Source organism: Engystomops pustulosus, chromosome 11, assembly GCF_040894005.1.
Source record: "Engystomops pustulosus chromosome 11, aEngPut4.maternal, whole genome shotgun sequence".
NCBI lineage: Eukaryota > Metazoa > Chordata > Amphibia > Anura > Leptodactylidae > Engystomops > Engystomops pustulosus.
Genome location: NC_092421.1, coordinates 2,442,702 through 2,455,860, shown reverse-complemented (window position 1 = coordinate 2,455,860; position 13,159 = coordinate 2,442,702). Strand labels below are relative to the sequence as shown.

The following is a 13,159-nucleotide window of genomic DNA, read 5'->3' as shown; positions in this document are numbered from 1 at the left end:
GTGAAAGTGCCCCCTGTGGGACTCCAACGCTGGACAAGACTTTGCCTGACCAGTGGGTCTAGAAGCGTGGAGACATAGTAACAGTGTCCGGATCTAGGAGTAAGGGCCCCGGGCTGATTTTCTCCCTTTACATATTCTTTGAATTGCAGATAAATTAATAATTGACCCGATTCCCCACTTTCTTATTACATTGATTTTTGCATTGAACCAAGGCAATAACTTAAGACCTCCGGGTTACAATCACCGCGCCCCCCCCCCAAAATAGTTTGTCAAGTGGTTAAATTAAAGAACAAAAAATTTTTTAAACGTTTTTATTACTAACTTAATAAAACATTACCAAACGCAGGAGAAAATAAATCCAGATGCCGCGTACGATCGCACAATGAAAGAACAATCAGCTCAGGAGAAGCTGCACACATGGATTAGGGTACAAGGGTGGGGGGGACAAATACCTATAAAAATAACTCCATTTAAAGTACATTCCCAGAAAGGACACGAGGACTATACACATCTGTTCCCAATGTTTGAGCTGTGAGAAGGGAGAATCCTAATCTGTTTTGTTTCTCTGTTCGGCCTATGGAGGCTCTAGAAACAAAGACTATGGCAAATCTGCCGCATGATAACGGTCATGGAGGTTCTAGAGGAAATATCAGAAGATTATTGTAACTAAATATTGTTAAATAGTTGATATTGATGGAGGGAGTTATTCTGGGAATAACTATGAAATACTATGATACATCGGCCAGAGCATCAGCCTTGCAGGGTTTTTACCCCCCAAGTGGCCCAAGCAAAATCAGATTCTGTGAATGGAGGGCCTGCCAATCACAAGCACTATATATATATATATATATATATATATATATATAAACGCCATCTGCCATGTGAACGCACTCTTAGCGCTCACACACCGTATAGGTGGCAATTCCAGAAAAACATTTTAAAGGAAATTCAAAATAAAAAATCCAGCAAATTGGGCGCAGCTACTCCTAGATCCAGGCATCGTGACAATCTTATATTTGTTATCCACCCCCCGAAGCCCTTCAGGTTTAATAGCATAATTTTAAAAGTTAATTTTAGAAGGAAGGAAGAAATGGTCACAGTGCCTGGATCTATGAGTAAATGCCCCTGTGCTGGATTTAGATGGTAGGAGAAGCCGGATCCAAACTGCAGCAGATACAATGTTACTAGAGAATCTTACAAGTCATGAGTTACACCTTCTGCAGAACATCACTCTATTGGCGTAGTTGGCAAATACACAGATGTTACAAATCATAAGCACGTTCAGAGATGTGGTTACAACAGAATTAGCAGATGTCCACACTGTCCAATCAAAGGCTGTAAAAGCGAAGACTCCTGTCCATCCCTGTAGACGCCAGAAACTTAGCATTTTGGCCAAAGGCCAGACCTGTGGTGAGAGCGCTGTGATCTGCGGAGCAGGAAAACATGAGGGGAAAGAAATGAGTATACGAGGAACCTACATGACATTCCTAACAGCTGCTAATGTTCCCATCAACGGTGTAACCCAAGACGGCAAGGACATTTATACCCATCACTTGTTACAACCAATAAGGGAACCTGAAGAGCCTCTCCCTCTACACTGGAGCCCTCCTACATTAGGCGGAAAGGAGATTGAAATGTTCTGCGGGGGTCAAAGTAATCAATAAATACAACTAGTGACAGGTTCCCCTAGAGCCGGATTAAAGGGGTTTTTCCCATAAACAAAAGTTAGGCCCTAACCACGGGATGGGGCCCAACTAGCTGAACACTGGGGTGATGACACCCCCCCCCCCACCACCACACAGATCACAAAAACGAGGGTCCCACATACCTCCACTGGACCCCTCGTCACTTGCTCGGACTAATGGAGCAGATGACCGTGCTGCTCCATTAATCTCTATGGAGCTGATGGAGATCGGTAAGTGCCGGAGATCACCGGACCCCTTGTTTTGGTGATCTGTGGTGGTCTCATCACTGAGACCCCCACTGTTCAGCAAGTTAGGCCCCGGTTATTTTTATAAACTGCTTATGCTCAGCACACTCTGCCGCCCAGCACTGCCAATCTCGGTAGGCCAAGGCCGACATTGATTGCAGCCAGAAAATCCTGCTGTAGGGAGGCTCTGGCCGGGCCTGGATATCAGCGCTGGTCTCCGTATACAGATGCCAGCAGTGACAGACGCTGCCCCGGCTGAAGGGGATTGTAATTAGTTAATACATTCTTAGAGCCCTCCAAAGCTATATTTATATCTATACATACACACAGATACATATTTTAACCTCTTTCCTTTTTAGCATCAAGATACAGACCTGTAAAGTGTAAGACCTCAGCCCACTGCTTGCAGATAAAGACCTGGATGTCAGTACCTCCCACTGCTAGGTATGTACCACTTTGATCAAATACCAAGGATCGCACCTGTAGATAAAGAGGATTGACATTTTTTAATTAATATTTTGCACAGACACTGGAGGCGTAATGAGGGGTAGAAGGTCATGGAGTGAATTCATGTGATCAGATACAAACATGGATAGATTTTGCAAAGGTAGAGGACCTTGGATACGATCACCCTGGTCACATGACATAAAGGTAAGGAATGGGGAGGAGCAAAAGTGAGCAAAGACAGGAAAGGCTGCTGGACCTGGCTGTATGCAAGGTAAGACAACAAAGTTGATTTTATGGGGATGAGGGAAAAATTCCTAACTAAAAGTAACAATTAATATGGCTCTATGGGTGTTGGTCTGTAGCCGGTCTCTGTCGGTACTTTGTTATCCTGAGTATATTTAAAAATCTTGTCTTTGTGGTAATACCCCTCTTACCCTTTAGTTATGTGGCCCTTCTCAGAGCTGTGTAACCAAACACTGTACAGGCTGCAATACACATCTCTATGGGAGGGAGGAGCTTTTTTTATTTTTTTAAAACGAAGCAGAATTTGTAACGGCGGTATATTAGAAAAATGTTCACCACATCCTCCGATACACACAATTTTGGGACCATATAAAACATCTTTTACCAGAATTCTTATAAGATTCTTACCTGGTATCCTTCCTCTAGTTGCAGGGTCTTAAAGTTCTTCAGTTTACGCAGATCCCACAGTTTGACACTAGAATCATCAGCGGCGGTCGCCAAGTAATAACCATTTTCTGAAAACGCCACACAGGATACAGGACCGGTGTGTCCCGGGAAATTCGCCACATTTGATCTTTCCTGATAAAAGTTAAGAATATTTCATTTTAATCTCACAACAGGATAAACAAAACATTCGAGATTTGGACTAAAACAGCAACATGTACTATAGCAGCATTGTAACTAGAGCAAAAATAAACTGCCCTACTACAAAACAAGTGTAATTTTAAGGTGTAGCTAAAATATGATCAAAAATTTGTCTTTTAGATGTGGTTCCATTTGAAGTAAACCGCTTGTTCCGGTAAATAAAGGTGTGGAGGTGTGAGCCGAATACACTGCGTCCATGAGAGGATGCACCGGAGATCTGTAAAATGTTCCTCTATACGGTAAGTGCACAGTAGCACTTGGGCCATTAAAGAGTTAACCACAACATAACTCACTAAGATTATGTGTGATCCATGTTTGTAGCGGATCACATTAAATCTGAGCCCGGCCCCCCAGGGACTTCTAATGCCCCACGCCCCCCAGGGACTTCTAATGCCCCACGCCCCCCAGGGACTTCTAATGCCCCACGCCCCCCAGGGACTTCTAATGCCCCACGCCCCCCAGGGACTTCTAATGCCCCACGCCCCCATGGAGTCACTGTGATTTTATGTGGTCAGCTACTTACACGAGGTAGAATTTTCAAAAACCTTAGGCGAGGAGGCGGCACTGATCAAAACAGGCAGGACGTGCCCCCTCGGACTCACAGCCGTATGCCAGGTAGCAAAGCAGATTTTATGGGGATGTGACAAAAACAACTTTTAGCTAAAATAAGGGAGTCATTTAATTAATAGAAATTGCAACAAGTTTATCGGCACTATGTATGGATATAATACTGAATGCAATAAATATATAAAAAATAAAGATACAAGTTTATTTACAATATCAATTTGTATCTAAATAAATCCCCTATTGCTCGGGCTCTGCGCATGCTGTCACACAGGTGGCCGAGTGGTCTGATATTATCCTGATTATGCACACCTCCAGCGCGCATGTCATAGCACGGCACGCCCCCCCGCTTCCCGAGCGCCGCGCTCCCCTCCCCCTTCCCGAGCGCCGCGCTCCCCTCCCCCTTCCCGAGCGCCGCGCTCCCCTCCCCCTTCCCGAGCGCCGCGCTCCCCTCCCCCTTCCCGAGCGCCGCGCTCCCCTCCCCCTTCCCGAGCGCCGCGCTCCCCTCCCCCTTCCCGAGCGCCGCGCTCCCCTCCCCCTTCCCGAGCGCCGCGCTCCCCTCCCCCTTCCCGAGCGCCGCGCTCCCCTCCCCCTTCCCGAGCGCCGCGCTCCCCTCCCCCTTCCCGAGCGCCGCGCTCCCCTCCCCCTTCCCGAGCGCCGCGCTCCCCTCCCCCTTCCCGAGCGCCGCGCTCCCCTCCCCCTTCCCGAGCGCCGCGCTCCCCTCCCCCTTCCCGAGCGCCGCGCTCCCCTCCCCCTTCCCGAGCGCCGCGCTCCCCTCCCCCTTCCCGAGCGCCGCGCTCCCCTCCCCCTTCCCGAGCGCCGCGCTCCCCTCCCCCTTCCCGAGCGCCGCGCTCCCCTCCCCCTTCCCGAGCGCCGCGCTCCCCTCCCCCTTCCCGAGCGCCGCGCTCCCCTCCCCCTTCCCGAGCGCCGCGCTCCCCTCCCCCTTCCCGAGCGCCGCGCTCCCCTCCCCCTTCCCGAGCGCCGCGCTCCCCTCCCCCTTCCCGAGCGCCGCGCTCCCCTCCCCCTTCCCGAGCGCCGCGCTCCCCTCCCCCTTCCCGAGCGCCGCGCTCCCCTCCCCCTTCCCGAGCGCCGCGCTCCCCTCCCCCTCCCCGAGCGCCGCGCTCCCCTCCCCCTCCCCGAGCGCCGCGCTCCCCTCCCCCTCCCCGAGCGCCGCGCTCCCCTCCCCCTCCCCGAGCGCCGCGCTCCCCTCCCCCTCCCCGAGCGCCGCGCTCCCCTCCCCCTTCCCGAGCGCCGCGCTCCCCTCCCCCTTCCCGAGCGCCGCGCTCCCCTCCCCCTTCCCGAGCGCCGCGCTCCCCTCCCCCTTCCCGAGAGCCGCGCTCCCCTCCCCCTTCCCGAGAGCCGCGCTCCCCTCCCCCTTCCCGAGAGCCGCGCTCCCCTCCCCCTTCCCGAGAGCCGCGCTCCCCTCCCCCTTCCCGAGAGCCGCGCTCCCCTCCCCCTTCCCGAGAGCCGCGCTCCCCTCCCCCTTCCCGAGAGCCGCGCTCCCCTCCCCCTTCCCGAGAGCCGCGCTCCCCTCCCCCTTCCCGAGAGCCGCGCTCCCCTCTAGCTCTTCCCCCCTTCCCGAGAGCCGCGCTCCCCTCTAGCTCTCTGCTCGCTCGGTTACAGCTGGGTGAGTGTAGATTTGGTGTAAGAGGGGCCTCACTCTGTTCCGCAGACACACGCTCCGGTCTATAATCTTGCAACCGTCACATTTGTAAAACCCTTTTTCATGCTTAAGTTTAACATGTATAGGACCCCATATGTTGGGAAATAATTTGAGAATACACAAGGGTTAAGTTAAGTTTTTTTTTGTATTCAGTATTCTATCTTTAGCCTTCGTGTACTTGTTGCAATTTTTACTTCCTATTTTTTGATAACAACCAGGAAGATCTCAGTAGAGCCATTTATTGTTAGTCAGATTTTGTGCTGCCCCCCCTATGCTTTGCTTTTTGCGATTAATTGAGCTCAATGGGAAACCATCACTAGCTGTGAATTTGTGAATCTTGTGAGGAGATTTATACAATCGTGTGTATCCGCTGAATGTGACCAATAAAATACCTTTAAATCCCAGATCTTAATTTGAGAATCCATGGTGCCGGTACCAAAAATGAGTCCATCAGGATGAAATTGAGCACAGGTTAGAGCTGGAGAGACAAACAGCAGAATTAGGCAAAAAGTTTACAAGATTCCTTGGACATTAGTCATGAAAATGACCTTACCGCAGCCAGAACTCTCGTCTGTCACTTTGGTCAGTACACGCCCTGCATGGATGTCAGAGAAGGCCCAGTACTAAGAGTACAGATGGAAAAGGTGGTCAGTAATGCTAAATATTATCTTATCACCATGAATGTCATTTATAACTGGTGACAAGTTCAAATAACCCATGAAATGCTAATCTAATTTTTTTTGCATTTCAGTACTTTATAAGTTGTAATTAACATTACCAGGCTCCCTGCCAGCAACATGTGTTGAGTCCCTGTGTTAGAACAAAGTCATATACAATGTATCAGGACGCGTTTCGGCTTACATCAAATCCTTTGTGAACTGTTGACAAAATCTTTGATGTAAGCCAAAACGTGTCCCGATACATTGTATATGGCTTTGTGCTAATATATTTCTTTTCAAGCAAGAAGACCTTGTTGTGTACCGGGATGTTTTATATTTGGATTCGTTTAGCGTTCACTTGCTCGTCCACGTGCCCCACGCCATCGGAGTGCTGTCCGTACAATTACAGTAAATGGTGTAAAGTAGACGAAAAATGCATAAAGAGTCACACACAGGCTGCAGATGCCCCTCCCCCAGGACTCACCGCATGCTGCTGGCAGGGAGCCCGATAATATAAGTGAAACTTTTACTAACTACTGCAATTATTCAGAATGCAGACAGGCATTTTTAAATCAGCATAACAGGGACCGTATAGGGACCAGTCACCAGCTAAAGTGATATCCCTGGTGACAGATTAACTTTTTTTTTTCTTTAAAAAAAAAAAGCATAATTTCAAGACATCACCTGGTCATCTGAGCAACTCAAAAGGTAGTCACCAGTTGCATGTAAACTTAAGCCGGTCACAGCTCCTTCATGAGCTCTTAAAACTTGCACACAAGAGGCTTCCGGCACAGACCAGACGCGTATAGTAGAATCAGGCGAGGCCGAGAACACCAACTCCTAAGAAATACAAAATGTTATGCACAACAATAACTTAGTAAATCAGTGAAAAGCTTTGAAATGTACAAGAAAATATTGTGAAAGCGAAATGAAAAAGTGATCCAGAGGAATCCAGAGGAAGCGCAGTACCTGGGACGGATGAAATACAACGTTGGTGACCTTCTTTGTGTGACCTTTAAGGGTTGCAAGGATCTGCTGAGACATCGCGTCAAACACCACAACGCTCTTGTCTGCCCCTCCTATGGAAAAAAAAAAAGCAAAAAAAAAAAAAGTAACCAACCCTTTTCTTTTTGAATAGCACAATATGATTTCTGGAAACCTCATAGTATTTACACTATTCTTTTAAAATCGTCGTTACAGAGTTATAAATAGTTACAATGTAGTTTCTTATTTAACCACACAGACTGCAAATGGCATCCACCACCAGGATGAAGCACTGTATGCAAATGAGCGTGAGGGGCTCCATAGGTGTTAATGGAGCCTGGAGTCCTTCAGGCTCATTTGCATACACAGTCTTTCATCCTGGTAGTAGCTGTCCTTCAAAAAAAAAAAATAAAAAAAAAAATTAAAACCTAAAAAACATTAAAAATGTTTTGGACCCATTAGAATTAAGAGGTTGAGTGCATGTACAGTATTGCCGTTTTTTGCCTATAGGGTGGATTAGACGTCCTTTACAGTCAACCTAAACATTGGACTTAAAAAGTCAACGCACCACCCATGACTGGTGCCAGTGACGTGAGTTCGTTCAATAAAACAGCTGCCATGCCCAATATAATACTACTATAACGATGCTCAATGTTAAAGGGATCCTGTCACTAGGATTGCTATTTTGGAACCTGTCAGCAGCTGAATAGCCTCTGCATTGAGGGGAAAAAAAAAACACTACAGTCAATAAAGCTTGATGTTGAACCATAAAAAACAACATTGGTCAGTGTCATGGTGCATGAAGGGGTTAAAAGGATTTTTCACCTGTAAGAGTTTTGTTGGTGTCTGTAGGACACAAGTCCAAAGCCAAGATGCCAGGAACACTTGCACTGTGCAATCCCTGAAAACAAAGCAAAAGGTTGTCTTTATTCTGCATATCACCGTCAGATTTACTGCACTTTATTGATTTTTAATGAATCTTTGGACGGTTTTCTTTCTTTTTTAAGCAGAAGCAGTGGCTGCAAACACCTAGATGAACAATGGCACTTACCACATGTGAAGACACTTGATGGTATTTGCTGAGCTCTTCAGGCTTGACCAGATCCTCTGGAACCGTCTTTCCTCGCTGCAAAGCAGAAAAAACAGCAAAGCAGTTAAAATACTCAGTAAAAACTGAAGGAGCAGCGTGACCTTAGTATAGAATCAGTGGATTTCTGCTTTTTATTTTTTTACGCCCCACCTTCACAGCTCCACAAGGCAGTTTGCTGCAGATCATGGCTTGGGCATTTGTGCCATCGCTCCCCCTCAATACACATATATATTTAATCAAAGTTAATCCAAACCCCACAGGTAAATATATAAAATAAAAGGCTATTTTGGAGGCAGCCACTAATTCATGTCACCCTCCGGTACACGCTCCCCTTACCTTCTTACGCTCCGTGGTGAGCACAGTTGCCTTGTCTTGAAGCTGTAGAAAAATAATGAAAAAAAAAAAAAATTAAAAACCAACAAACTTCGGAGAAAAGTCATTTTCAGAAAATGTTAGTAATTTACCTTCTGTATAATTTCTGATGACATTCCCAACAATTCTCCCAGATCCATGGCCTCGCCAGAACCCTGTAATAGAAAAGATACAAGCATCACTCACAGCCCAATCTACGAGATGCTGGAGAGAATCTGACAGAAGATCAGTGGGACACTTACTGCTGCCCCCGCTTGAGGGGTCGGGTTGGTCTGGACGGAAATACCAGCTTGGGGCTTCAATGTAGCCAGAGCTAAAAGGCAATAGAAAACACAAGAATTACCACAAAGCTGCACAATACGGGAATTTAAGCAAATACATCGTCTCCTCTAAACATCAGAATCTATAAACTATCTCCCTACCCAGCACATTCAAGAATAGATCGTTTTACATCTGAGCTGCAGATACAACAAGCTCCCAAAACAGGAAAGATGCCAAACACCGAGGACGTGTTCACACGCAGCGTTTTGTGAACACATTAACAAATGAAATACAAAACCCTGGATTCTTGTTGTCACCGGACAGGCAGATAAGATTGGGACCGAGCAGCACCCCCGGAGGTTTTGCATTTCTTTTGTAAACCCAATCCAGTGCACATTAATGGAAGAAAGAGATTGGAGTCAGACACCAACAATTCTTTAAAGGAAACCTACTACTTGTAGTGGCAGGTTTCCGATGGCAATACCGAGCACCAGCTCAGGGTGAGCTCAGGGTGCGCTGGTGCCGGAGCTTATTTTAGTTAGTGTTTTAAATCGCGGTATAAAACACTTTTTAAACTTTATAGCCGGCGCAGGCAGGTACGCGCGGCTACATAGGAAGTGAATGAGAGCCTCCATGCGCTGAGCGCGTACCTCCATGCGCCGGCTATAAAGTTTAAAAAGTGTTTTATACCGCGATTTAAAACACTAACTAAAATAAGCTCCGGCACCAGCGCACCCTGAGCTCACCCTGAGCTGGTGCTCGGTATTGCCATCGGAAACCTGCCACTTCAAGTGGTAGGTTTCCTTTAACAATCTTTATGTTACTATAAGGCTTTAAAGGGAATTAGTCAGCACATTTTCACAAATACAGCTAGTGACAGGTTCCCATAAAACCCTATTAGCTGATATCCTTTTAGCTGAAAACGGTTTCCCTCAAATCCCCATAAATCAGCCTTATCTTATTCTACCTGGCATCAGAAATGGCATGTCCTGCTCGCCCAACACCCCCGATCTACTCCACCCCCCATGTCGCATGCCTCTTCTCAGCATGTCATAACCAGGGTGATGTCATCTAAGGTCCGGTTACATTTGCATCATCTACCCCATGCATGCATCTGATCACATGAAATCACAGCATGACTCCTTGGACGATTTCTCCCCATCCTCAATGGCAGCAAGTAGACATTTCAAATTAATAAACGGGGTAGACGCTGCAAGTGTAACAGGACATTAGATGACATCAATCTGGTCAAATGGCATGAGGTGCCCAAAGATGTAGCAGAGCTCTCAATGTTTCATACAGCAGTGACACCTGTCAATCAGGAACACTGCAGGAAGTACTGAATATGCAGGGTGTCATTGGACTCGCATTAGGGGATTTGTATATAACTTTTTTAATATTGCAGCCAGGGGCGCATCAGTGACAACACAATTATTTCTCTGCCCCCTCCCCAGCTTCTGGCTGTGATCTGTGTATGCTTAGGCTGCCTTTGCTATATTGTATATTGTTTACATAAACGTAGTGTTAATGTGGTGGTAATACAATGTAAACAATATAAAAATGTAAATTCAACATTAACGGAACGTAAACACAACTCAAACACCGCGATTGAATGCGGTCACACAGGTAATTACCTTCACGTGCAGCTGTTACTTCTTTAGTGAGACGGGCGATGACACGACAAGCAGCATCGTGCTGGTAGAGAGCGTGGGACAGCTCCTGGCGGGTGGTCTGTAGCTGCTGCCGCAGAGTAAAGCTGTGAAGCATTACTGCATCCTAAAAAATATATAAATGCACACGGAAGGTTAAATTAATTACAAACATCACTTTTCCCAAGGGAAAACAAAAGACAATTGACCTTTTTCGCGCAGACTACAAACTTTTTCCCTCTGCATTGGTGGGTTTTACATATCAAACAAAAAACAAAACCACACGTGCAGATACAATAATGAACAACCACTAAACAACTGAAAATAGAGATAAAGTGACCCGAGGGCGATGGGGAAGTAAAGGGACTGAACCGTGGAGCGCCAGGATAACACTTACCCATTCATCCTGCAGAGACTTGAGGATGGCCGGGATACTCGTAGCTGAAGGGGGTTTTGGACGAATTGGGTGAGCGACTAGAAGAGGAACAATATGCAAGAGCCAGTCAGTTAAAGGATTCTGACAGAACGACCAAATGGTGAATCAATCTGCACTTATTTAGCTTCTATTCACATGCAGCAATAGCAGTCGCTCTCGTACAGTTTCCCTCAGTAGCAAAACAAGACAATTTACACAATGACATTTTTGAAACATTTCCAATTTACACAGAATTTTCAGGACACAGAAAACGGACCTTTAATGTCAATCAACTGTTCCTCACTCAGCGGTTGATTAGTTACTGGATCCGTCCCATTTTCAGCCAGATATTTTTCAATAAGGCGTCTATCAAATACGTGACCGGATACCGGAGACACACAGGGCCTGTCTGTGACCTCATTACTGACTGGAGAGAAAAGGAAAAAATTCAACAAAACAATGGTTTTTTTTGTATTCTCATTTTAAAAAAATAATATGTATTCTTATCTTGGCATTAACATATGATTTAATTAATGATATTTTTTAAAATTGCAGGTTATTAAAAAATGTGAAGATAATATCTCATAAATGTACCCATTTTATCCCTTAGGACGACAGCTGTACTTGGATACGACCACCACTGCTGGGGTGATCGCACAAAGAAATTGTTTTTTTAATATGAAATGTCTGGGAGTTACTGCACATCCCCCACCCATCCTGTGGTAACGATCTCAGAATCCAGTTAGTTGTGCAACTAACTAATGCGCCTCTAACAACTGCTGGAAGAGTGCAGTGGTGGTCATATCTAAGGATAACTGGCATGCTTCTAAGAGACAACATGACTATTTATACCCCTTTAGAGAGCCATAGGGGCCAGTGATTTAAAGGGGTTTTCCCACGAACCTCAGTAACAAGACCCTCACAGATCACAAAAGCGATGGGTACGATGGGGTCCCACACACCTCCATCGGACCCCTCAACACTCCATGAGTGTAATTAAGCAGCTGGACGTGCATGGCCGTTCTGCTCCATTCATGTCTATGGAGCTGACAGATCACTGAGCGCACCGCTTGGCAATTTCCATGGTGTGATGGGTGGTCCTGAGATCCCATCGGGCCCCTCGTTTTTTGTGATCTGTGGGGGTCTCATCACAGTCCCCCACTGATCAGCTACAGTAGAGACCTCTCACTCTTAGCCACAACAAATTATTCCAACGCCAACACGTCTTTTAAAAATTAATTCTATGAAAATTGTGTAACCACGGTAAAGGCTCTGCACACTATATGCGTGCACGACACTTGGGATGTATATACCGAGACTCTTTATTCTGTACATATCCAGCAGGTCAAGTAAAACTAAAAAAGGCTGAAGAAATAGGAGCGGGGGGCCCCCTGCATCTCCCAGCGGGGGGCCCCCTGCATCTCCCAGCGGGGGGCCCCCTGCATCTCCCAGCGGGGGGCCCCCTGCATCTCCCAGCCGGGGCGTTCCTCCGCCATGACAGCAGGGATTTGTGTTACGGACGTCGGGTGCATCACGGATCTACACGGAGGCCTATTCACACAACTACTGTTTCTACTAACGGCCTGCACATAGACAGCGCGCGCCCTTAGAAGCTGCAGGGCTCCGTGTCAGCCGCTGCGCAGGGCGCTGGTAAAACTAAGGACGAGGTCCTTGAACCGGCAATGACGCCGCAGCTACACGCAGACAGCAATGCGACTTACTGAAGCACGTGAGAGACATGCTGCGGTCCTGGCCCCCTTCCCGCTTGCAGTAGCGCGCTCCTTACGACGGTCGGAAAGAATAGGTAAACGTGCCGCCAAGTAGCGCGACGTGACCGTAGCCCGGGCTTCCGCTTCCGGTTACTTGTTTCTCCTCGTGGAGCGCAGTGACAGAGCGCATGCGCAATCCCTGGCTACCGCCGTGTGATTGGCTGGTAGACAGGAAGGGGCGGGAGCCGCGCAATTAAACGCTTCGATTCGATTGGACGAAGTTCTTAGACGTAGAACTTTCTGCAATCCCGGTTTTTCATACGAGAATCAGTAGTAGCGCATCAAAATGATAATATGTATTCAAATAAATATGTGTGGAAGATTTTAAAGGGAACCTGTCAGCAGGGACCTCATTTTTCACTAAAGACATATTGTAAAAGCCCATGACACCTGCAGTGCAAATCTGCCTCTCTGCCTTTTCTAAGCATTTGCATTACAATAATTGTGTGTTATAACTTACCTTGCATC

General features: G+C 47.1%; 1 protein-coding gene across 1 annotated transcript; it reads right to left on the bottom strand.

The window, feature by feature from the left end:
- Positions 1-317: 317 nt before the first annotated feature.
- Positions 318-12,845, bottom strand: PRPF19 (pre-mRNA processing factor 19). The gene is made up of 16 exons (XM_072129383.1): positions 12,644-12,845; positions 11,200-11,349; positions 10,905-10,981; positions 10,493-10,634; positions 8,840-8,910; positions 8,690-8,752; positions 8,562-8,603; positions 8,187-8,261; positions 7,961-8,036; positions 7,121-7,230; positions 6,836-6,991; positions 6,046-6,115; positions 5,885-5,970; positions 3,029-3,199; positions 2,305-2,410; positions 318-1,426 (listed from the first exon to the last, which is right to left on the bottom strand). The coding sequence occupies exons 1-16, from the start codon at positions 12,660-12,662 to the stop codon at positions 1,329-1,331; spliced, it is 1,512 nt and encodes a 503-aa protein (XP_071985484.1). The 5' UTR covers positions 12,663-12,845; the 3' UTR covers positions 318-1,328.
- Positions 12,846-13,159: the final 314 nt, after the last annotated feature.

Bases quoted from the DNA above. Each gene is read 5' to 3' on its own strand.
- PRPF19 (XM_072129383.1), bottom strand. The intron at 8,753-8,839 runs GTAAGTGTCCCA...TTTCTATTACAG, and splicing joins CCCCTCAAGCGGGGGCAGCA to GGTTCTGGCGAGGCCATGGA. The intron at 3,200-5,884 runs GTATTTTATTGG...AACTTTTATCAG, and splicing joins TTAAGATCTGGGATTTAAAG to GAAAGATCAAATGTGGCGAA.